The 25056-nt window shown below is 39.4% G+C and overlaps 2 protein-coding genes across 4 annotated transcripts in view; one reads left to right on the top strand and one right to left on the bottom strand.

The window, feature by feature from the left end:
- tmem259 (transmembrane protein 259) overlaps nt 1-11519 on the top strand; it is a 354282-nt gene extending 342763 nt beyond the window's left edge. The window contains exon 16 of the transcript XR_013962312.1: nt 11495-11519. The gene's annotated coding sequence lies outside the window, so the exon portion shown is untranslated. The remainder of the gene's footprint in view (nt 1-11494) is intronic.
- A 2731-nt stretch (nt 11520-14250) lies between these two features.
- The window catches only part of dph5 (diphthamide biosynthesis 5), a 35057-nt gene continuing 24251 nt past the window's right edge, over nt 14251-25056 (bottom strand). For 2 of the 3 annotated variants that reach the window (XM_080724988.1, XM_080724987.1), the window contains 2 exons: nt 15109-15212; nt 14252-14783 (listed from right to left, as the gene is read on the bottom strand). In XM_080724988.1, coding sequence (XP_080581114.1) covers nt 14551-14783; nt 15109-15212 — 337 coding nt within the window. In that variant the 3' untranslated portion in view covers nt 14252-14550. Of the gene's footprint in view, nt 14784-15108; nt 15213-25056 lie in introns of all 3 variants that reach the window. The other variant, XM_080724989.1, reaches the window with a different exon arrangement.

Below are 25056 nucleotides of genomic sequence, written 5' to 3'. Positions count from 1 at the left end.
CGCATGGGGGCATGCGTACAAGTGGCTAAATATGTCTTTTTAGACACAATAAGCCAGCAGTTTCTTTATTGCTATTTACAGTAACACTTCTAGCCCCCATAAGTCACATCCAACCATGAAAGGTTGTATCTTGGTAATGGGCTTATTCTGTGTAAAATTACATATTTACCACTTGTACGCATGCCCCCAACCACTGAAATAAGAATCTCTAACAAACAATAGAAAGAAGTAAATGAAATCATTTTAACACTCATCTTTTATGTTATTTAACTACAATCTAAAATATGAACCCTTGTTGTAAAAAAACTAAAGTTGTCCTTTAAATAGCTGATCTGCAAGCTCACATTTGCGATGTGTCATAGAGCTTGTAGATCAGCTATACTCGCTACTTTTTGTATAACACTCAAGAATTCATTTACAAAATAAAGTAAAAAGAAATTAAAAAATGGAGAAATAAGTTTTGTGCCTGACAGATAAATGATTAATTGTTCATGATGTAAAATAAAGGTTATCTTTTTATTTCCATACGATGTGAGAATGTCCCATTTTGATTTATCAACCAATACGATCTGTGCTTTTATCACCAGAACTAATATCAGGTAACAACACATATCTGTCCTGTATTAATAGGCCTAGAATTATTGACTGCTTTAACGGTTGAAAAATAGCAGATATACAAGCTCACAGCTGTGAGCTTGTAGATCTGCTATTTTTGAAAAATCGTGAACATTTGAATTTAGACCCGATTCTATAAGTGTCTTTTGAATCCTTCTAAGATGTTTTGGGGGAAAAAAAGCATTCAATAACTCTAGGCCTAAATGGGTTAACATTACAATCAGGCATAGTCTATTCATTCCATGACAGAAAAGCCATACTGATATTTTCCATAATATTATATATTATTATAATATTATAATATTCCATGCATTCCAGCCGTGGTTCCAAACCTTTCAGCTCCAGACCCAGGAGAGAGAATCAGACGTTTGCCTGGGACCCAAACTAGTGAACTAGGGACTAGGGGCGGCATAGCTCAGGGGTAGAGAAACTGGTATTAGAGCACGAAGGGTATAAATCCCGAAGGGTTCCCAGTTCGAATCCGGGCTCCCCCTGAGTTAATGTCGAAGGGTCCTTGGGCAAGACTCTGAACCCCTAATTGCCTACGGTGAGTAGGTTGGTGCCTTGCATGGCTTCCTCCGCCACCGGTGTATGAATGTGTGTGTGAATGGGTGAATGTAATGCACAATCTATGTAAAGCGCTTTGGATTAAAAGCGCTATATAAATGCACCATTTACCATTTACCATTTAGTGAAAATAGCCGATCTACAAGCTCACAACATGTCTCGTCACGTCACGTTGTGAGCTTGTAGATCGGCTAATTTTCACTAATTAAGCATTTGTTTTCTAATGCATGGAATGTCTTAAATGTTTAATTTATTTATTCCTGAAATTACTTAGTTAGAAATACTAATTGAAAACTAAATGTAGGAAACAAAAACTTAAGGGATCCATAAAAATGTGTCGGTGACCCTCAAAAATGGTAAATGGTGCATTTATATAGCGCTTTTATCCAAAGGGCTTAACAGAGATTGTGCATTACATTCACCCATTCACACACACATTCATACACCAGTGGCGGAGGAAACCATGCAAGGCACCAACCTGCTCACCGGAGCAATGTGGGGTTCAGAGTCTTGCTCAAGGACTCTTCCACATTAACTCAGGGGGAGCCCGGATTCGAACTGGGAACCCTTCCTGCTCTAATAACGGTTTCTCTACCCCTGAGCTATGCCGCCCCTCAAAGGGTCCCCACCCAGAGTTTGGGTAGTCTGGGTCCTGGGATCACTTCACAATTCGAGCTTGTAACCGGTCTGGAGCAGAAACCACAACACGTCATGTTGTAGTCCTTAAAGGACTACAATTTGCCGTAAAGATCAAACCAGATTCAGTTTTAACCCAACCTCGCCTGCCAGGCTTTCTGGGGGAAAGTCTGGTGTTCGTTCACAACAGGCCGTTTGTAGTTTGCTTTTGGAAAATCCGTTTGGTAAATGCATCTTTTAGCCCAACTCATAGCGACTACACAAGGCTACTGGAGCATTAATAAGGATTGGGGAAATAAACGGGGGGAACCAAATCAAAGCGACGCCAATTCTTCTGCTTGTGGTTTCCTCCTAGAACGGATGAAACGTAGGCTAGATGAAACGGCCCGTTGTAAACAAATACCGAGAAAGCCTGGTGAGGCGAGGTTAGTGTTTGGGAACCACTGCTCTATGTATGCACTCTACATAGTATGCATACTATGGAATGTATTCTATGGAGTGTATATACTATAGTATGCACAATAAATAGATCATTCATTGTATGTGAAATGTCCCTTTAATTCCCGGTCAGGATGGGACTGGTGTGTTTACATGTTACCATGACGACCTTTTATATAATCGTCAAATCATTATCCAATCAGAGTGTTTTATTCCTGTGCCAAACAACATATTATTACATCTTATTGTGAATAATTTATATAAACATATTAATGTCCATTCAGTGTTCATCGCTCTGCAGCAGATCACATTGTATTTCTGTTTATCAAAACAAGCCCTGTCGTCAGTGATGTCACAGTGATGTCAGGCCCCGTCACACAAGCATTACTATAGGCCAGGGGTTTTCAAAGTGGGTGACGGGGCACCCTGGGGTGCCGTGACGGCAGTCCAGGGGTACCGCGAGATCATTTGATAATATTTGGAATTTATTTGGACACTTGAAAAAATATTTAGTATCATTTTAAACCTGAAGTTCAAAGTTATTTTCAGTCAGTTCTTACCAAAATGGCTATTATCTCAACGATTTCCTCGCAACATAATCACTAAAATATCGTCACTGTCGGGCAGAAACCTCGTATCTCCCAGTTTCAAATGTGTATGTCTTTTGGTAAAGCAAAGCCCTGCTTCATCATACAAGACTGTCGCACAAAACTAGTGAAAACAGCAGATCTACAAGCACACACCTTGCATCTGCCGTTTTCACTAGTTTTGTACATTTTATAGATGATAAATACAAAATGAACGGTTTTGAACATACAAGGTTTCCACCCGACAACGACGATATGCTATAAATATAAGGTGCTGGTAGTGAAAGTTATAATGTAGGGGTTAGGGTTAAAACAATATTTATGGGGTGACCTGAGACAAAACAGTTTAGGAACCCCTGCTATAGGCATAGATTTAAACTTTTATGGTAAATTAACGAATTATTACCATAAAGCTTGAGACGTGGAGATTTGGAGGTTGTCAAGTCGCTTGTGTAATTTAGTTCAATTTTTCAGGGGATTTTGAAGACTATATATTTTTTGTAAACTTCAGAGTATAACAAATCAGAAAATCCATGATTCTATTTGCAAAATCCCTAAGGGAATATCTGAGTGTGTGTCATTCACTTACTCTACACTATGCTATAAAGGAAAAAAATACCCCCAAAAAATCTGCTTTAAGTAGCATGTGAGGGGTCAAACTAGGTTTTTTTTTTTTATGATTCTGAATCCATTGCAAGCATTTGCTTTGCATTAAAAACATTCCTTGGGCTAAAAACAGCCCCCATGAAACTCTGAAAAGTGATGACTAATCATCCCCCTTACAGGACGCAATGACAATGAAACTTAATGAAAGGGTTAATGAATGTGCCAGGAATCTAAGTGACAAGAAGCTCCTTGCAAAGCTTATCATTGCGTCCTGTATAGGGGACTATCATTCTCATCTTCACAGATAAAGCACAAAGCTTTTGAGGGCTGGGACCTTCTTGGCCTCATAACATGGATATCTTTGGTATCTTCTGTGTCTTCAGCAGCAGTAGTTTATCCTTTTACCACCTTTTACCAAGCACTTTGTGTATGGGATACAACTATGTTCATGCCGTAACCCTACTCTTAGTCCGATCGTTCATCCAATGCCATTTAAATCCTGTGCGATCTGTACACCATCCGGTTTGTGCCCTGGTAGTAATCTATCTATGATCAACACAGTTGTATATTCATGTGTTGAAAGTGGTTCTTTAGCGTAATCTAAAATAAAATGACACCAAACTTTCCTTAAAAAATACATACATTTCTATGAGAAAATTGATCTTTTGAGGATCCAGTGCGATGCCATCTTAAAAATAGAAATGTCAAGTGGCTGGAAGTGATTTCTTGTCAGAGACTGATCATAACAATTTGCATGCTTGTGTCACTGACTAAACAATTATATTGCCTAATACTCCATTTAGGTGGTGGCAATCTTAAAAAAATGTCCGCCATCTTGAAATTTAAAGTGGCTGTGGGCATTTTCTTGTTAAATGAGCCTTTGAGACAGCTCATGGCAATTTTCATGCTTGTATCACCAAATAAACGATTATATCACTTAAGTGCTCCACTAAGGTAGTGGCCATCTTGAAAAATGGCCGCCATCTTGAAATTTCAAGTAGCTGTGGGTTGCTTATTGTCAAGTGACCCACAGAGACTGTTCATGCCAATTTTCATGCTTGTATCGTCAAATAAACCCTTATATCACTTAATTGCTTTCTCTACGGTGGTGTCGATCTTGAAAAATGGCCGCCATCTTGAAATTTCAATTGCCTCGGCCAATTTTCTTGTCAAGTGATCCATGGAGACTGTCCATGCCAATTTTCACGCTTTTATCATGAACTGAAAGATTCTGGTGAAAATAAGCAGTTAGCCGCTCCGCTAATAAGACTATAGTAAGGCGTCAAAACATAGATTTTTAGTCCAAAATTTCCGATAGTGCTAATCTTTTGGTATGTTGTATAGCTCGTCGAGACGAACGTGTGTATGTTTGACACATTGCTGTGTGACCCCTGGAACCCTACTTTTTTTCGACAAATGCTAATGCTAACAAATGCTAATGCTAACAACTGTTAGATTTTTCAAAGAGCGATAACTCGGAAACCAATAGGTTTAAAGCACCCCTCTTTTAGTATGTTGTATAGCTCTTCGAGACAAACGCGTGGATATGAAATGTATTCATTTTTTTTAGATTGACTTCAAAACCCCCAAAATTACATAAGACTATAGTAAGGCGTCAAAACATAGATTTTAAGTCCAAAATTTCCAATAGTGCTAATCTTTTGGTATGTTGTATAGCTCGTCGAGACGTTGTATAGTTGTATAGCTCTTCGAGACAAACGCGTGGATATGAAATGTATTCATTTTTTTTACATTGACTTCAAAACCCCCAAAATTACATAAGACTATAGTAAGGCGTCAAAACATAGATTTTAAGTCCAAAATTTCCAATAGTGCTAATCTTTTGGTAATTTGTATAGCTCGTCGAGACGAACGTGTGTATGTGTGACACATTGCTGTGTGACCCCTGGAACCCTCCTTTTTTTCGAAAAATGCTAATGCTAACAAATGCTAATGCTAACAACTGCTAGATTTTTCAAAGTGCGATAACTCGTAAACCAATAGGTTTTAAGCGCCCGTCTTTTAGTATGTTGTATAGCTCTTCGAGACGAACGTGTGGATATGAAATGTATTCATTTTTTTTAGATTGACTTCAAAACCCCCAAAATTACATAAGACTATAGTAAGGCGTCAACACATAGATTTTAAGTCCAAAATTTCCGATAGTGATAATCTTTTGGTATGTTGTATAGCTCGTCGAGACGAACGTGTGTATGTGTGACACATTGCTGTGTGACCCCTGGAACCCTACTTTTTTTCGACAAATGCTAATGCTAACAAATGCTAATGCTAACAACTGCTCGATTTTTCAAAGTGCGATAACTCGGAAACCAATAGGTTTAAAGCGCCCCTCTTTTAGTATGTTGTATAGCTCTTCGAGACAAACGCGTGGATATGAAATGTATTCATTTTTTTCAGATTGACTTCAAAACCCCCAAAATTACATAAGACTATAGTAAGGCGTCAACACATAGATTTTAAGTCCAAAATTTTCGATAGTGCCAATCGTTTGGTATGTTGTATAGCTCGTCGAGACGAACGTGTGTATGTGTGACACATTGCTGTGTGACCCCTGGAACCCTACTTTTTTTCGACAAATGCTAATGCTAACAAATGCTAATGCTAAGAAATGCTAGATTTTTCAAAGTGCGATAACTCGGAAACCAATAGGTTTTAAGCGCCTGTCTTTTAGTATGTTGTATAGCTCTTCGAGACGAACGCGTGGATGTGAAATGTATTATTATTTTTTAGATTGACTTCAAAACCCCCAAAATTACATAAGACTATAGTAAGGCGTCAAAACATCCGATAGTGCCAATCTTTTGGTATGTTGTATAGCTCGTCGAGACGAACGTGTGTATGTGTGACACATTGCTGTGTGACCCCTGGAACCCTACTTTTTTTCGACAAATGCTAATGCTAACAAATGCTAATGCTAACAACTGCTAGATTTTTCAAAGTGTGATAACTCGGAAACTAATAGGTTTAAAGCACCCCTCTTTTAGTATGTTGTATAGCTCTTCAAGACAAACGCGTGGATATGAAATGTATTCATTTTTTTCAGATTGACTTCAAAACCCCCAAAATTACATAAGACTATAGTAAGGCGTCAACACATAGATTTTAAGTCCAAAATTTCCGATAGTGCTAATCTTTTGGTATGTTGTATAGCTCGTCGAGACGAACGTGTGTATGTGTGACACATTGCTGTGTGACCCCTGGAACCCTACTTTTTTTCGACAAATGCTAATGCTAACAAATGCTAATGCTAACAACTGCTAGATTTTTCAAAGTGCGATAACTCGGAAACCAATAGGTTTTAAGCGCCCGTCTTTTAGTATGTTGTATAGCTCTTCGAGACGAACGCGTGGATATGAAATGTATTATTTTTTTTAGATTGACTTCAAAACCCCCAAAATTACATAAGACTATAGTAAGGCGTCAAAACATAGATTTTAAGTCCAAAATTTCCGATAGTGCTAATCTTTTGGTATGTTGTATAGCTCGTCGAGACGAACGTTTGTATTTGTGACACATTGCTGTGTGACCCCTGGAACCCTACTTTTTTTCGACAAATGCTAATGCTAACAATTGCTTATGCTAACAACTGCTAGATTTTTCAAAGTGCGATAACTCGGAAACAAATAGGTTTTAAGCGCCCGTCTTTTAGTATGTTGTATAGCTCTTTGAGACAAACGCGTGGATATGAAATGTATTCTTTTTTTTTCCGATAGTGCCAATCTTTTGGTATGTTGTATAGCTCGAATTCTATATCTAACCTTAGATTGTTCAAAGTGGGATTATTCGGAAATCAATCGGTTTTAATTGCCTATCTTTTAGTACGTTGTATGGGGCTGTTAAGTATGACATCATTTTGTAGGCAGAGGAGAATTTCTGCCCCCAGTTTCCATGAATCTTTTTACTATTTTTACTATTTACACATTTTTCTTCTCTTTGTTGTTGAAAGGAAAGTGTTAGAATTATACTTTAGTCATTATTTTTTAGTCGTTGTTTTTTGAAATAGCGAGGGACAGAAAATGCTCTGGGGGCAGATTCTCCTCTGCCTACAAAATGATGTCACGGCTTAAAAGCCCCATAGCTCGCCAAGACAAACGCGTGGATATGAATTTCATTCATTGTTTTCCCGATTGTCTTCAAGACCCCCAAAAACACAAAATACAAAAGTATGTCGTCAAAACATAGATTTTAAAGGAGCTATAGTCAACCTTTTCGTGAAAAACGGATGCTAAAATAAAAATAATGTTTCGAAGATATTTTATAAACAAATAAGCTTCATATATGTGTTTCTATTCAAAAATGACCACAAAAAGCGTAAAATAATGATAAAATAATCATTTTGGCCATTGTCAGACTGACACTTTGTTTACATTCTAGTTTATAGACTAGGATGTAAACAAAGTGTCGGCCCTATAATGAAAAAGTTGACTACAGCTCCTTTAAGTCTTCATTTTCCGATAGTGCCTATATTTTAGTATGTTGTATAGCTCGCTGAGACGAATGTGTGGATGTGTGACACATTGCATTGCGACCCCTGGAACCCTACTTTCTCCTTAATTCTAAATCTAACCTTAAGATTGTTCCAAGTGTGATAACTCGGAAAGCAATAGGTTTTAAGCACCCATCTTTTAGTATGTTGTATAGCTCGCCAAGACGAAATTCATTCATTTTTTTCCGATTGTCTTCAAGACCCCAAAAAAGACAAAAGACTCTGGCCTTATGTCAAACCTCCAAATGACATTGTGTCAAAACCTCTAAAAGATGACATACTATAGCCTCATGTGAGGATGATAAAGTGTTGTGACACGCACGCACGCGCACGCACGCGCACACACACACACACACACACACACACACACACACACACACACACACACACACACACACACACACACACACACTGATTGATTATCATTTGACAGAGACAGACATAAAGTCATGACTCAACAGCAAATTAACAGACTTCCCTCCCAGATTATAGTGCAAGTTATAATTATATTAATTATAATAAATATAATAATTGTCAGGGATTTGACCGAGAAGAGGCAGGCGTGCGCCAACTAGAGTCATTACCGTAGTAGCCTCTATATATGTGCAGCGGACGACCACATTTTGGTCCGCAAATTTTCTGAGGTGGCAAAGGTGCAGTTTTTTAAACTTGGTCAGATTGGGCAATTAATGGGTAATTACGGTAGGGGCTCGTGGGGGCTAAAGATACATTTATAACATATCTTTTGAGTCAGTTCTATCAACACAATGTAGGCTACTTAAAGGGATATTCCACTTTCAACAGGGAGCAGTGGTAGGGCTTCTCTCCACATACACACCCATTGTAACTTCAAACTTCATTTTAACCATGATAGATTCATTAAAAACACACATTATTTTTTTAATAATTATTTGGGAAAATGGAAAAAATTAAATACAAAAAATAATTATTAAAAATAAATGAAAACAGTTATCGGAAAAACACGGCCTGCTCACATATTAGGAGGGTATTATGAGTCACCAGAAAAAATAATGGGTGTCTTTAATGAATCTATCATGGTTTAAATGAAGTTTGAAGTTACAATGGGTGTGTGTGGGGAGAGGCCCTGGGCCTGGAGGGCCTGGTAACATTTACATCAAATATCTAAATATTCAATCAAGCTAATTAAAAACTGTTCAGGGTATTCATAAAAGCCTGATTAGATGATAACATTACCAAACGTTTTTTTGAAAGTGAAATATCCCTTTAAGTACAATTTTGAGCTACTTATACCAGAGTATTTTCTTTTTTCTCAGATTGTAGATCCTCTATTGTCAAACATTAGTTTTGATATTAATTATTCCAATAATGTTGTACTTTTACTCAAGTACATTTTTAATTCTGCATTTTTACTTGTAACAGAGTGTTTCTATATTGCAGTAGGCCTATTGATACTTTACTTGACTGTAGTATTTTACACGTTTGGTGCTAGTAGGATAATAGTATATAATGTAGTGTTAGCCACAGTTAGTCACAGACTGCATTACCAGTCCAGCACGGTGAGGTCGCCTTACAATGCTTTCTGTGCTGCTTTTGAAGTTAATCTGCTGGACATCAGTCATTAAAGTAAAGTCTTCAGTGGGATTTGAACCCACAGCCTCCAGTATAACAGCTCTGTATCCTCAGTCATTGAACTAAACGACTTGCCTCTTGAACTGGCACTGTGTTTTGTCTTATCAAACGAACAACAAACAACATTATAAAGAAAAGAGAAGCCCTTTAACAGCATGTTTGTCTATGGTTTGTTGTTGCTTGTCTTGATGTTTGAATGTTTAGGAACCACAATAGAAACAGACTATGTTTTATCTTATTATCAGCTAACATATTGAAACCTCAGTGAATCACTGGACTGAAAACCTTCCTGAGAGGCAGAAGGTTAGAGGTTCAAATCCTGGTGAGAAACCATTAATGAACCGTTGATGAACCCTAAACCATTAATGATTATTAAAGTCCATTAGTTGTGCGTGTCTCTCATGCCTCTCTTTATCGTTTACTCCATGGGTCTTCAACAGGAGGTCCGGGACCCCTAGGGGGTCCTTAGAGTTACTACAGGGGGTCCTCCAAATCTTTGAGTGATTGAAACTTTTTTTCTTTCTATATTAACCACATGAACACTAGTGTCCATATTCTGAGAACTTTAGCCAAAAAAAGCAGATCTACAAGCTCACAACGCCTTGTGTTGTAGATGTTGTATTACAACTTGATGACATCACACATTGTACTTTACAATACAAACCCCAAAATCAATCCTCCAGTTCTATTTCCACACAACTCCTCTAAGGTATATTAATGACATATTTCAATATTGAAAATGGGTGGTCTTCCCCTTTAAGGACTTGAGACGCAGGCAGGCCAGAAGTGAGCACCACCTCCCCCCCCCCCCTCCTCTCTTAACTTAGCCCCACCCCCTTGTTTCCCCTATCCTGTACATAGTGTTTTTATAACTGTGATGTTATTGAATGTTTTCTTTGCTTGCTATTTATAATGTCCATGAATTAAATAACAAGGGCTTCCAACATAAAAAAGACCGTAAAAGGTCTTATTTGGGATGTTCCTTTTAGGCAGGGTGTTTAACTGTACTTGTACTGTACTACATTTATATTGTATTGACTATACTTGTACTGTTCTCCATTTCTGTCTAATAAAATAATCAATCAATTGGTTCAGAAAAAACACAAGCTGATACTTCAAAATAAAAGCCATTTCACTCTGATTTTAACTTTCATATTCTAGAAGATTACATTGTGCATGAAGAGAAACAATGAAAGCCTTTTTTTGTTATTTTATTTTTCGATTGTTATGGCATACAGGGTTAGGGGTTACCATACAGGGTTACCATACAGGGTTATTGTTATGGCATACAGGGTTACCATACAGGGTTAGGGTTTAGTTACTTACTCTAACCATACCCTATGGCATACAGGGTTACCATACAGGGTTACCATACAGGGTTAGGGTTTAGTTACTTACTCTAACCATACCCTATGGCATACAGGGTTACCATACAGGGTTATTGTTATGGCATACAGGGTTACCATACAGGGTGTTACATGTTGGTGGTCAGGTGTATGGTAACACAGGGTTACCATACAGCTCAAAGATCCATATCTCAAAATATTACAATATTACAGGAGACCAATCAAAACTAAAATGCAGCACAAAAAGAAAGGAAACTTCGGTCCATTACATCTCCCCTTTAATAATACCACCAAATTGTATTTTATATAATCTTTATTGTTGATTTGTCACCTTTACGAGGTACAGCTTGTAAGGACCAGGCATTCGTGGACTGAACAACACAGCCAAACATGTGGGTAGCGCCGACCACAATTTTGCCAAAATGGCTTGCAATGCTGTTCTGCTGGCATTTACTCTCGTTTTGGGCTTCCCTGACACTGAGCCTAACATTAACAAAGTGTAAAAATGGCCAATATGTGTTGTTTTTTATTTTCCTATTACTGTGGGAGAGTGCAATCATTCAATGCACCAAGCAACAAAGGTGAACACCAAAAGAACAGTATTGCAGGCCTGCCAGGCCATTTTGACCATTTTTAGAGAGGCGCTACCCACACGTTTGGCTGTGTTGCTCATTCCACGAATGCCAGATCCTTACAAGCTGTACCTCGTTGTAAAGGTGACAAATCAACGATAAAAATGATATAAAACACAATACCATTTGGTATTATTAAAGGGGAGATATAATTAATTATTAATATGTTTCCTTTATTTTTGTTCTGAGTTTATATCATAAATGCAGTGTTAATGTAACTGAATTACGTAACTCAGTTACATTTTGCTGTAACTTGCTGGTAACTGAGTTACATTCATATTTCTGTAACTCGTCAAGTAACTGAGATACTTTTTGGGTCATTTTAGGCTCAAGTTACAAGTTAAAGGAAGTTACAAGCAAAGTTATAGTTTAACATTTACGTTTTGTTTGTTTGTAGATTGACAATCAAATGTCATGTAATCATGTATAGTAAAGGTGTAGCAACTATTCTATTTTTTTTTTACAGTTAAGTTAGTTATACAATTGAAATGTGATCAAATTGAAGATGTCATAACGTACAGTATGCTCAACAGATCATACTTTTCTTATTTGTTTAACTTTATTTTAGGAACACAGATGTTTACTAAAGAAAATGTCAACCTTTTTGAAATTAAACATAAAACTCAGTTGAGAGGCATATTTCTGCTGTGACTTTTTTTGTAGGATATTATATTTTGTTTCATGTACACCAAATGTACATTCTCAATTTAACACTGAAAAAAAAAAGTAACTCAGTTACTTTTTCTATGTAACTTGAAACTTTATAAGTTACATTTCTCCAGGGGTATAACTTTAACTTGATCAAGTTACTGCCATGGTGAGTTACTTGTAACTGTACAAGTTACGCTTTCAAAGTAACTTCCCCAACACTGCATAAATGTCAACCTTCTGAAGTCAGAGTAGCTTTCAGACATTTAGATCTGAACGCACAGCTGTCACTCTGATTTGAACCACTCTAACCATAATGTTATGCTTTAAATATTGAAAAATAGCAGATATACAAGCTCACAGTGCGGCACCGAGTGCCGCGCTGCGAGCTTGTAGATCTGCTATTTTTGGAAAAATCGTGAACATTTTGTGTTTCAAGTCTTTGAATATTTTTGACCCGATTCCATCCACAACTTTCCAACATCCCATCATGCATTGCGCAGAAGGCGAGCGGCATTTCCGGCGTTGCAGCCGAGTGTGATCTACAAGCTCACAGCGGTTGCATCTGCGACGTGACGTGAGCTTGTATGTCTGCTGTTAACCGGAAGAGTCCCGCAGATAATGCTACAGTAAATCTTGATGAAACAGGGGGAGGGTTAGGGTTAGAGGCCTTCTAAAACCCTGCTTCATAGGCGACATTCACACAGGCACGTTTTATGACGATTAAAACGAATCCTATAACGTATTGTTGGAAAATACACAACGGTTGGGCATGTGTGAAGACGCATCCGTATTCTTTTTCGAATAAAAGAAACGAATGCAAATCCACAAAAAAACGGTGGTTTCGATGCGCTACCTCAAACGCTTCCCTGTTGGTGTGAATCCATCCGTCTCAAATACAGGCAATATATAGAGCCATGTGTGGGTTAAATCCATAGTTATTTATAAAAGGTTAAATCCCCCTCCAGACCGTCTGCTCTCATTAGATTTCTGACCATTCTGGCCGCCTCCTCCCCTCATTGATATCATTTCTGATCACCGCTCCCTCGATCGCACATAGTGTATTATTTGTGAGGAGTTGCTCACAGTTAGATGAAAGGAAAGTGCCACTGGAGTCACTTGTATTATATCATATAATATAATATAGGCCGATGTGTGGGTCTCTCGCCCTCGCTCGCGCTCTTGTTCTCTGTGCAATCATGTCCAAATGGAGACGCTTTACGCACGCCGCGGAGCGCAGAGAAGGAGCCAGCGGAGGGCAAGACGAGAGAGAGAGAGAGAGAGAGAGAGAGAGAGAGAGAGACACGTTGACGTTGTCCTCTTCGTAGATATTCATATCTTGCTAAAAAAGTAGGCCTATTTGCTGTCTGGTTTATTGCTGGTAGATTTTGCGAGTCCCTCCCGCCGCCGCATGGTTTTATTTTTTGATCGCCCGTACGACCGTCAACAGCAGATAAATATTTGCGGGGGTCCTGCGGTTACATCGTGAGTTGAACTTGAAGAATTATTAAACACAGGGAGATGGAGAAGGCATTATGCAGCTTGGATACATGTCCCGTGGACAGACGTGGACTCAGCGATTCCAATTGTTTCGGATGACAATGTGTGTGAGCGCAAACGTATCAATTAAATATGCAAGAATGTGGCAACTTCACCCCTCCCATTCGCACGACTAAACCGAATTATATTATGAGAATGTGGCCTAAAACCACTGGTTCTCAAACTTTCTTCTCAAAATGACATGCATTTGGCCGCGGACCCCCTTCTCTAAATATGTTGTTCCAGGGACCCCCATATCTAAACATGTTGTTCCAGGGACCCCCATCTCTAAATATGTGGTTCCAGGGACCCCCATCTGAAAACATGTTGTTCCAGGGACCCCCCCCCCCCCCCCCCCCCCCCCCCCCCCCCAGAAGCAAATATTTGAGTTACCAAATGTTCGCTTTTAAAAAAAGATATATTCAAAGACTTGTACAAAACTAATCACGATTTTTCAAAAATAGCTGATCTACAAGCTCGTACAAGCTTGTATATCTGCTATTTTTCAATAGTTAAATCATTAACTAATTCTAGGTCTAAATGGGTTAACCCATTCAATGGGTTAACTAAATGGGTTAACCCATTCAGAACACTTTTAACCATTACTGTATGTTATGCTCTTGGCCAATCAAAAATAGCAGATCTAAAAGCTCACAGCATCTTGTAGATCCGCTATATTTGAAAAAAGAATCATGAATCATTTGTGCAAATCTTTAAATACACATATTTTATATTTCTAATAAGTCGTTTACAACAACACGTGGTGATTGGCCGGCTGCCTGCCCGTCAGCCAATCCCAGGGCAGGGAGGAGGCGTGGCTATGAGGTGTAGGTGGAGCTGTCCGTCATCTTCAGGCCAATCAGAGCGTCGGGGAGGGCGGAGAGGCGGAGCATGTCCACCTCCAGGGGGTGGAGCTTCCCGGTGATGACCAGCGAATGGAGCGGCTCGCCCAGGTCACATGACGCCAGCTGCTGCAGCGTTGCCGTGGCGATGTGCTGGTCGTCGGCGCCGACCCTGGCCACGCCCACAACCACCGTCTGCTCGTTGAGCGCTTAACGAGGAGATCATTAATATCATTAATTAATATATTAATTAACCCATCCACACACACCGTCTGCTCGTTGAGCGCTTAACGAGATAATTAATATTCATTAATTAATATATTAATTAACCCATCCACACACACCGTCTGCTCGTTGAGCGCTTAACGAGGAGATCATTAATATCATTAATTACATCATTAAATAAATTAAAACTATTTATTAGTCATTGAAAATAATGGATCAACAAATCTCTAAATAATAATTAATTGGGGGAATAATTAATCATGTAATTGTCATGGTGGTGGGCGTGACTGACAGCTGTCACTCACTCACCTAGCTCCTCCCCCTTCTCCCTCCGGTTGCTGATGATTGACAGCAGCTGCTGGGCGGCCTGAGAGACGGACATGAACCTGGGAGGATCGAACACCTGACGACCCCTGGAGACACAAGGTCAGAGGTCAGAGGTGTATTAAAAACAAACAGCAGGACTTTTGGCAGGTTTGGTAACCTCATATGGATTATGTTGCATCAATACGTCCTCTCACTTTGAGACCACCTGTTCATGTTTTAAAACCCATTTAGGCCTAGAATTATTGAATGCTTTAACCAGTGAAAAATAGCAGATATACAAGCTCACAGCGCGGCACCGAGTGCCGCGCTGTGAGCTTGCATATCTGCTATTTTTGGAAAAAGTCGTGAAAATGTGTGCAAATCTTTGAATATAATGTATTTTCAAAGCGAACGTTTGTAACTCGAATTTTGCTTCTGGGTGGTCCCTGGAACTAGATATTTTGAAATGGGGTTCCGTGGCCAAATAAATATCATTTTGGGGGTCCTTGACATGAAAAGGTTTGAGCACCACTGACATAGTAGTCTCTCAAGAACAGACCAACTGAGCTCCAGTTAAGTGAAAAGGACCTTTTCTTTGACGATGGCTGGCCAGATTGCTGACATAGAAACATAGGTTTTTTCCAAAAATCTTAGGATTCAAAAGACACTTATAGAATCGGGTCAAAATTCTAATTTTCACGATTTTTCAAAAATAGCAGATCTACAAGCTCGCAGCGCGGCACTCGGTGCCGCACTGTGAGCTTGTATATCTGCTATTTTTTTATATTTAAAGGAGTAGTTCACCCCCAAAATGATTTTTTTCTATTGATTACTCATGCCATGGAGAGTAGAGTTCAATATATTTTTTGGTTTTTGTCACATTCCTAAGACAAAAATGTGATAACAATAAATGTACCCCCATTCATTTCGGATGGTGACCCGTTTCGAAACGGGTCACCATCCGGAATCAATGGGGGTAAATTTACTCAAATCAAATTTTTGTCTTAGGAATGTGACAAAAACCAAAAAATATATTGAACTCTACTCTCCATGGCATGAGTAATCAATAGAAAAAAATCATTTTGGGGGGGAACTACTCCTTTAAAGCATAAAATATTGCGTCATAATGTGTTTAGGCCTAAATGGGTTAACTAATCTTCATGTTTTGCTCATTCATCACTATAATAGATCTATAACGTAATGATTATATATGTGCGAAATGTGTACTTTTGTGGCTGTGTGTTGTGTTGGTGTATGTTATGTTCTGTTTTGTTTTGTTTACTGTTCTGTTTGTTTTGTCTGATTTGTTTGTTGATCGAATTGTCTGTACACTTCTTGTCTAAATGTGAAAAAAGTGTAAATAGCGGAGCTCCTTGAAAATGAGATGGTTCATCTCAAGGGGTTATTATTCCTAAATAAAGAATTTCAATATATACCCATAAATACTGTATAGTTGAGCTGGTATGCATTGAGTTTTAGTGCTTGTTAAGTGTGCCTGCTATGCAATAGCAAAACACTTATTGTAATCCGCCATACTTAAGTCAGTCATGTTCTGGCAAATTTCGGCGCGTAATAACTGCCGCACGATTTACACCACCCCCGCAATATATACATCAAAACGTGCGGCTCGGCCGGGAATGGGGTGCTATTACTTTTCTTTCCGATCCGCGTTACCATGGCGACGTAATTCGCAAAAAACGACGCCCAAAAACCCCATTGACTTAGAATGGGGGAAATTTCGGCACGTAATAACTGACGCAAGATTTACGCCACCCCCGCAATATATACATCAAAATGTGCGGCTCGGCCGGGAATGGTGTGCTATTACTTTTCTTTCCGATCCGCGATACGATTGCGATGTAATTCGCAAAAAACGACGCCCAAAAACCCCATTGACTTAGAATGGGGGACTCCGAAAAAAACCCAGAAACTTTGGCGCCACATAACTCTGCCATACTTTTGCCTAGCAACGTGATTTAAACTTTAAAATGCACACACAACTTTGGTCTTTTTCCGGCCAATAGGGATGAGCTGTAATTGATTAAGCCCCGCCCCCTCTGTATTCCTATTGGCTGGCTTTTAAACAGCCACTACTCCAGTTCACAGCATGGTACCGTCTTGAAACTTGGTGTCTGGACTTAAACGGCCAATAGGGACTTATTACTTAAGCCCCGCCCCTCTTAAGCCACGCCCCTATCTTCCTATTGGCTTAGCTTTAAACAGCTTTATCTCCAGTTTGCAGCATGGTACCGTCTCGAAACTTGCTGTGTGTACTTAGATGGCCAATAGGGATGAGCTGTAATTGATTAAGCCCCGCCCCCTCTGTAACAGGAAGTGCCCTTCGCCAAACAGGAAGTGCCTCTACATCTCATGAACCGTTTGTCGTACAGACGCGCATATTGCGTCATATGACTTGATTAAGAGTCCTTGACCTTAATTGGGGCCTATTTCGCCAAACAGGAAGTGCCCCTCACCAAACAGGAAGTGACCCTTTACCTCGTGAACCGTTTGTCGTACAGACGCGTGGATGGCATCAAATGACTTGATTAAGAGTCCTTAACCTTAATTGGGGCCTATTTCGCCAAACAGGAAGTGCCCCTCACCAAACAGGAAGTGACCCTTTACCTCGTGAACCGTTTGTCGTACAGACGCGTGGATGGCATCAAATGACTTGATTAAGAGTCCTTAACCTTAATTGGGGCCTATTTCGCCAAACAGGAAGTGCCTCTCACCAAACAGGAAGTGACCCTTGATCTCGTGAACCGTTTGTCGTACAGACGCGCGGGTTGCGTCAAATGACTTGATTACGAGTCCTTAACCTTAATAGGGGCCTAGTTCGCCAAACAGGAAGTGCCCCTCACCAAACAGGAAGTGACCCGTTTTCTCGTGAACCGTTTGTCGTACAGACATGTGGGTGGTGTCATATGAAGAACAATAATGTTAAAGCTTATGCAAAAAATGCTAATGTTAATAACGCTAATGCTAACACCAACCGCTACACAAGGTTGCACAGACTTAGCGAGCTGCAGGCACACTTAAAATTTCTTAGAAATTTTCTTTTCTAGTTCTTTTTTCTTTCTTTTTTTCTCCTTGGTTTGTCAGTTTCTGGTTTGTTTTTTGTTTACTTAGTAAGTCTAGTCATTGTCTGTTTTGTTTTGTTCTGTTTTGTGGACTGTCTGTCGGCAGCTTGAAAAAAAGTGAACTGTGAAAGTGTTGTGTATTATTATGTTGGATTGTTTGACAAAAGGTCAAAGGTCAGACACCTTATCACATTGTTGAAGATTTTGAAGAAAAAAATTATTCTAAATTAAAATACAGACACTTCAGAATCCTGTCTACCAGTGACATCATCGCTAGGCATTTTATTAAGTGTGCCTGCCATGCAATGGCAAAACACTTATTGTAATCCGCCATACTTATTAAGTGTGCCTGCCATGCAATGCAATGGCAAAACACTTATTGTAATCCGCCATACTTAATAATAATAATAATAATGACGGTGCCACAAATTTCGGCACGTAATAACTGCCGCACAATTCACGCCACCGCCGCAATATATACATCAAAACGTGCGTCTCGGTCGGGAATGGGGTGCTATTACTTTTCTTTCCGATCCGCGTTACCATTGCGACGTAATTCGCAAAAAACGACGCCCAAAAACCCCATTGACTTAGAATGGGGGAAATTTCGGCACGTAGTAACTGCCGCACGATTTACGCCACTGCCGCAATATATATATCAAAATGTGCAGCTCGGCCGGGAATGGTGTGCTATTACTTTTCTTTCCGATCCACGTTACCATGGCAACGTAATTCGTAAAAAACTAAGCGAAAAAAACCCTCATTGACTTTGAATGGGGGACTCGGAAAAAAAACCTGAAACTTTGGCGCCACATAACTCTACCATACTTTTGCCTAGCAACGTGATTTAAACTTTAAAATGCACACACAACTTTGGTCTTTTTCCGACCAATAGGGATGAGCTGTAATTGATTAAGCCCCGCCCCCTCTATAACAGGAAGTGCCCTTTGCCAAACAGGAAGTGCCTCTATAACTCATGAACCGTTTGTCGTACAGACTCGCGGCTGGTGTCATAAATTTTTTTTTTTCTCAAAAATGTTTTTTTTCTCAAAATGTTTTTTTCTCAAAAATGTTTTTTTCTCAATTTTTTTTTTCTAAAAAAATTTTTTTCTCAAAAAAATTTTTTCTCAATTTTTTTTTCTCAAAAAAAATTTTTTTTTCTCAAAAGTTTTTTTTCTCAAAAATGTTTTTTTTCTCAAAAATTTTTTTTTTCTCTCAAAATTTTTTTTTTCTCAAAAAACTTTTTTTCTCAAAAAACTTTTTTTTTCTCACAAAACAATTCTTTCTCAAAAAACTGTCGTTAAAGTGCGACCCGTGATAACGGCCAAAAATGTGCCAAAACGCCACTAATTAGTCGAAATGGCTGACTTCCTGTTTGGTTTCTGATTGGCTGCTGGCCTTGTGACGTGGGTAGAGCTGCGAGGGCCCGGTCATCGCTGCTTGCAGCTTTAATTCATTAATCGTCCATGACCTTAATTGGGGCCTATTTCGCCAAACAGGAAGTGCCCCTCACCAAACAGGAAGTGACCCTTGATCTCGTGAACCATTTGTCGTACAGATGCGCGGGTTGCGTCAAATGACAAGAATAAGAGTCCTTAACCTTAATTAGGGCCTATTTCGCCAAACAGGAAGTGCCCCTTACCAAACAGGAAGTGACCCTTTATCTCGTGAACCGTTTGTCGTGCAGACGCGCGGGTGGTGTGAAATGACTTGATTAAGAGTCCTTAACCTTAATTGGGGCCTATTTTGCCAAACAGGAAGTGCCCCTCACCAAACAGGAAGTCACCCTATATCTCATGAATTGTTTGTCGTACAGACGCGTGGGTGTCATCAAATGACTTGATTAAGAGTCATTAACCTTAACACATGGGCGGCCAAGGTTTATAACATTTATAGCTGTTGCTGGTGCCACCATTGACTTACGTTATTTTTGGAAAAAGTCGTGAAAATGTGTGCAAATCTTTGAATATAATGTATTTTCAAAGCGAACGTTTGTAACTCGAATTTTGCTTCTGGGTGGTCCCTGGAACTAGATATTTTGAAATGGGGTTCCGTGGCCAAATAAATATCATTTTGGGGGTCCTTGACATGAAAAGGTTTGAGCACCACTGACATAGTAGTCTCTCAAGAACAGACCAACTGAGCTCCAGTTAAGTGAAAAGGACCTTTTCTTTGACGATGGCTGGCCAGATTGCTGACATAGAAACATAGGTTTTTTCCAAAAATCTTAGGATTCAAAAGACACTTATAGAATCGGGTCAAAATTCTAATTTTCACGATTTTTCAAAAATAGCAGATCTACAAGCTCGCAGCGCGGCACTCGGTGCCGCACTGTGAGCTTGTATATCTGCTATTTTTTTATATTTAAAGGAGTAGTTCACCCCCAAAATGATTTTTTTCTATTGATTACTCATGCCATGGAGAGTAGAGTTCAATATATTTTTTGGTTTTTGTCACATTCCTAAGACAAAAATGTGATAACAATAAATGTACCCCCATTCATTTCGGATGGTGACCCGTTTCGAAACGGGTCACCATCCGGAATCAATGGGGGTAAATTTACTCAAATCAAATTTTTGTCTTAGGAATGTGACAAAAACCAAAAAATATATTGAACTCTACTCTCCATGGCATGAGTAATCAATAGAAAAAAATCATTTTGGGGGGGAACTACTCCTTTAAAGCATAAAATATTGCGTCATAATGTGTTTAGGCCTAAATGGGTTAACTAATCTTCATGTTTTGCTCATTCATCACTATAATAGATCTATAACGTAATGATTATATATGTGCGAAATGTGTACTTTTGTGGCTGTGTGTTGTGTTGGTGTATGTTATGTTCTGTTTTGTTCACTCACGTAGTAACTGCCGCACGATTTACGCCACTGCCGCAATATATATATCAAAATGTGCGGCTCGGCCGGGAATGGTGTGCTATTACTTTTCTTTCCGATCCACGTTACCATGGCAACGTAATTCGTAAAAAACTAAGCGAAAAAAACCCTCATTGACTTTGAATGGGGGACTCGGAAAAAAAACCTGAAACTTTGGCGCCACATAACTCTACCATACTTTTGCCTAGCAACGTGATTTAAACTTTAAAATGCACACACAACTTTGGTCTTTTTCCGACCAATAGGGATGAGCTGTAATTGATTAAGCCCCGCCCCCTCTATAACAGGAAGTGCCCTTTGCCAAACAGGAAGTGCCTCTATAACTCATGAACCGTTTGTCGTACAGACTCGCGGCTGGTGTCATAAATTTTTTTTTTTCTCAAAAATGTTTTTTTTCTCAAAATGTTTTTTTCTCAAAAATGTTTTTTTCTCAATTTTTTTTTTCTAAAAAAATTTTTTTCTCAAAAAATTTTTTTCTCAATTTTTTTTTCTCAAAAAAATTTTTTTTTTCTCAAAAGTTTTTTTTCTCAAAAAATTTTTTTTTCTCAAAAATTTTTTTTTTCTCTCAAAATTTTTTTTTTCTCAAAAAACTTTTTTTCTCAAAAAACTTTTTTTTTCTCACAAAACAATTCTTTCTCAAAAAACTGTCGTTAAAGTGCGACCCGTGATAACGGCCAAAAATGTGCCAAAACGCCACTAATTAGTCGAAATGGCTGACTTCCTGTTTGGTTTCTGATTGGCTGCTGGCCTTGTGACGTGGGTAGAGCTGCGAGGGCCCGGTCATCGCTGCTTGCAGCTTTAATTCATTAATCGTCCATGACCTTAATTGGGGCCTATTTCGCCAAACAGGAAGTGCCCCTCACCAAACAGGAAGTGACCCTTGATCTCGTGAACCATTTGTCGTACAGATGCGCGGGTTGCGTCAAATGACAAGAATAAGAGTCCTTAACCTTAATTAGGGCCTATTTCGCCAAACAGGAAGTGCCCCTTACCAAACAGGAAGTGACCCTTTATCTCGTGAACCGTTTGTCGTGCAGACGCGCGGGTGGTGTGAAATGACTTGATTAAGAGTCCTTAACCTTAATTGGGGCCTATTTTGCCAAACAGGAAGTGCCCCTCACCAAACAGGAAGTCACCCTATATCTCATGAATTGTTTGTCGTACAGACGCGTGGGTGTCATCAAATGACTTGATTAAGAGTCATTAACCTTAACACATGGGCGGCCAAGGTTTATAACATTTATAGCTGTTGCTGGTGCCACCATTGACTTACGTTATGTTTTGATGAGCCCCGCAAGCTTCGTGCGTGTGCACGTGCGTGTCCAGAGAAGATTGAGGAGGTACTCCATTTGTTTACAAACGCTCGCGAAACTCGCGGTAAAAAAATCGCGGTAAATTCGCGGTAAAGTGTCGCCGTGAAAACAATCAGCTCTCTGCCTCCATGGGGCTGTTTTTACCTCATTCTCAGATAAAGCCGTTCTTATGTTTCAAAGTAGAATCTAAAGCCATGTAAAATCCTTCCGTGTGGGGAGAGACAGGGGGCTTCCTGCCCTGGCTGGGTGACGTAATGGATTCAGGGCATGCAAAGGGAAGCTGCGGTCTCGAAAAGTTAACTATTTGTTGACTCGTCCCTCGACGATATAACTTCCTGTGGCAGGGTGACATCTAGTGGCCATAACTCGTCCCTGAACGCGTTTGGCTCCCCAAGTGTTAATTGGGGCCTATTTCGCCAAACAGGAAGTGCCCCTCACCAAACAGGAAGTGACCCTTTATCTCGTGATCTGTTTGTCGTACAGACATGTGGGTGGTGTCATATGAAGAACCATAATGTTAAAGCTTATGCAAAAAATGCTAATGTTAAAAAATGTAACGCTAATGCTAACACCAACCGCTACACAAGGTTGCACAGACTTAGCGAGCTGCAGGCACACTTAAAATTTCTTAGAAATTTTCTTTTCTAGTATAATAATAATAATCACTTCACAAAATTTCGGCACGTAATAACTGCCGCACGATTTCCGCCACCGCCGCAATATATACATCAAAACGTGCGGCTCGGCCGAGAATGGGGTGCTATTACTTTTCTAAGAGAAAAGTTGTATCGTTTAATTGATATTAATTTATTAGTGAATTAATTTTACCCATTGACTTATAATGGGAATCGCAAAAACTCACATTCAATATTTTTTTTCTCGCAAACCATAGGGGCTACAGTTTCAAAACTTGGAGAGGAGATTTATAATGATATCAAGGATTAAATAAAAAATAATTTCGTCAGTTGGCCTCATGGTGGCGCTATAACAGTCCACTTTACCTTTCGGCCTGTAACTCTTGAACCGTGGGTCGGAAAATTAAAATTCCTTTTTCCCTGGATTCCTTGGGTCATGACGCATCTCCTCATATAGGCCACGCCCATTTGCGTCAGGATAGATTTTCCGCCATTTTGAATTTTCTTCAAAACACAGTTTTTGCTCCTTTTCCTACATATTTTCTCCAAATGTCACAAAAATCGATACACACGATCTATGGACTCATGCGATAAACATATTTAAACGATATTTTGATAGTCCATACCGTTCTTCCGTAACAGGGTTCCAAAGTTAGCGGGAGGAGCCCGTTTTGTAAGAAGTAGCCATAAATCACAAACGAAACATCCAGTCAACACCAAATTTTAACCACAAGTGGGGGGCGCTATACTGAACATATACCCAAAAGCATTTCCACTTCGACCCATAGGGGGCACCACAAACGCGCAAAACGTAACCGTTTCATGCCAAGACGTGTTTTTCAGGGGGAACGACCCTCTCAAAACGAAACACTAACACCAACCGCTACACAAGGTTGCACAGACTTAGCGAGCTGCAGGCGCACTTAAAATTTCTGAGAAATTTTCTTTTCTAGTAAACATTATTATTAATATTAAACATTATAATGTAGCGTTCCTGCTGGAGTGGATTCCTTCTATTTAGAGATCTTTGATGAGGGGACACCTTGTTATTTTAATAATACTTTTTATTAAGTGTGCCTGCCATGCAATGGCAAAACACTTATTGTAATCCGCCATACTTAAGTAAGTCAGTAAGTCAGTAATGTTCTTGCAAATTTCTGCTCGTAATAACTGCCGCACAATTTACGCCACTGCCGCAATATATACATCAAAACGTGCGGCTCGGCCGGGAATAGGTTGCTATTACTTTTCTAAGAGAAAAGTTGTATCGTTTAATTGATATTAATTTATTAGTGAATTAATTTTACCCATTGACTTATAATGGGAATCGCAAAAACTCACATTCAATATTTTCTTTCTCGCAAACCATAGGGGCTACAGTTTCAAAACTTGGAGAGGAGATTTATAATGATATCAAGGATTAAATAAAAAATATTTTCGTCAGTTGGCCTCATGGTGGCGCTATAACAGTCCACTTTACTTTTCGGCCTGTAACTCTTGAACCGTGGGTCGGAAAATTAAAATTCCTTTTTCCCTGGATTCCTTGGGTCATGACGCATCTCCTCATATAGGCCACGCCCATTTGTGTCAGGATAGATTTTCCGCCATTTTGAATTTTCTTCAAAACGCTTTTTACTCCTTTTCCTACATATTTTCTCCAAATGTCACAAAAATCAATACACACGATCTATGGACTCATGCCATAAACATATTTAAACGATATTTTGATAGTCCATACCGTTCTTCCGTAACAGGGTTCCAAAGTTAGCGGGAGGAGCCCGTTTTGTAAGAAGTAGCCATAAATCACAAACGAAACATCCAGTCAACACCAAATTTTAACCACAAGTGGGGGGCGCTATACTGAACATATACCCAAAAGCATTTCCACTTCGACCCATAGGGGGCACCACAAACGCGCAAAACGTAACCGTTTCATGCCAAAACGTGTTTTTCAGGGGGAACGACCCTCTCAAAACGAAACACTAACACCAACCGCTACACAAGGTTGCACAGACTTAGCGAGCTGCAG

Source organism: Nannobrachium achirus, assembly GCF_963921795.1.
Source record: "Nannobrachium achirus genome assembly, chromosome: 1".
Classification (NCBI taxonomy): Eukaryota; Metazoa; Chordata; class Actinopteri; order Myctophiformes; family Myctophidae; genus Nannobrachium; species Nannobrachium achirus.
This window is presented reverse-complemented; position numbering and strand designations above follow the sequence as displayed.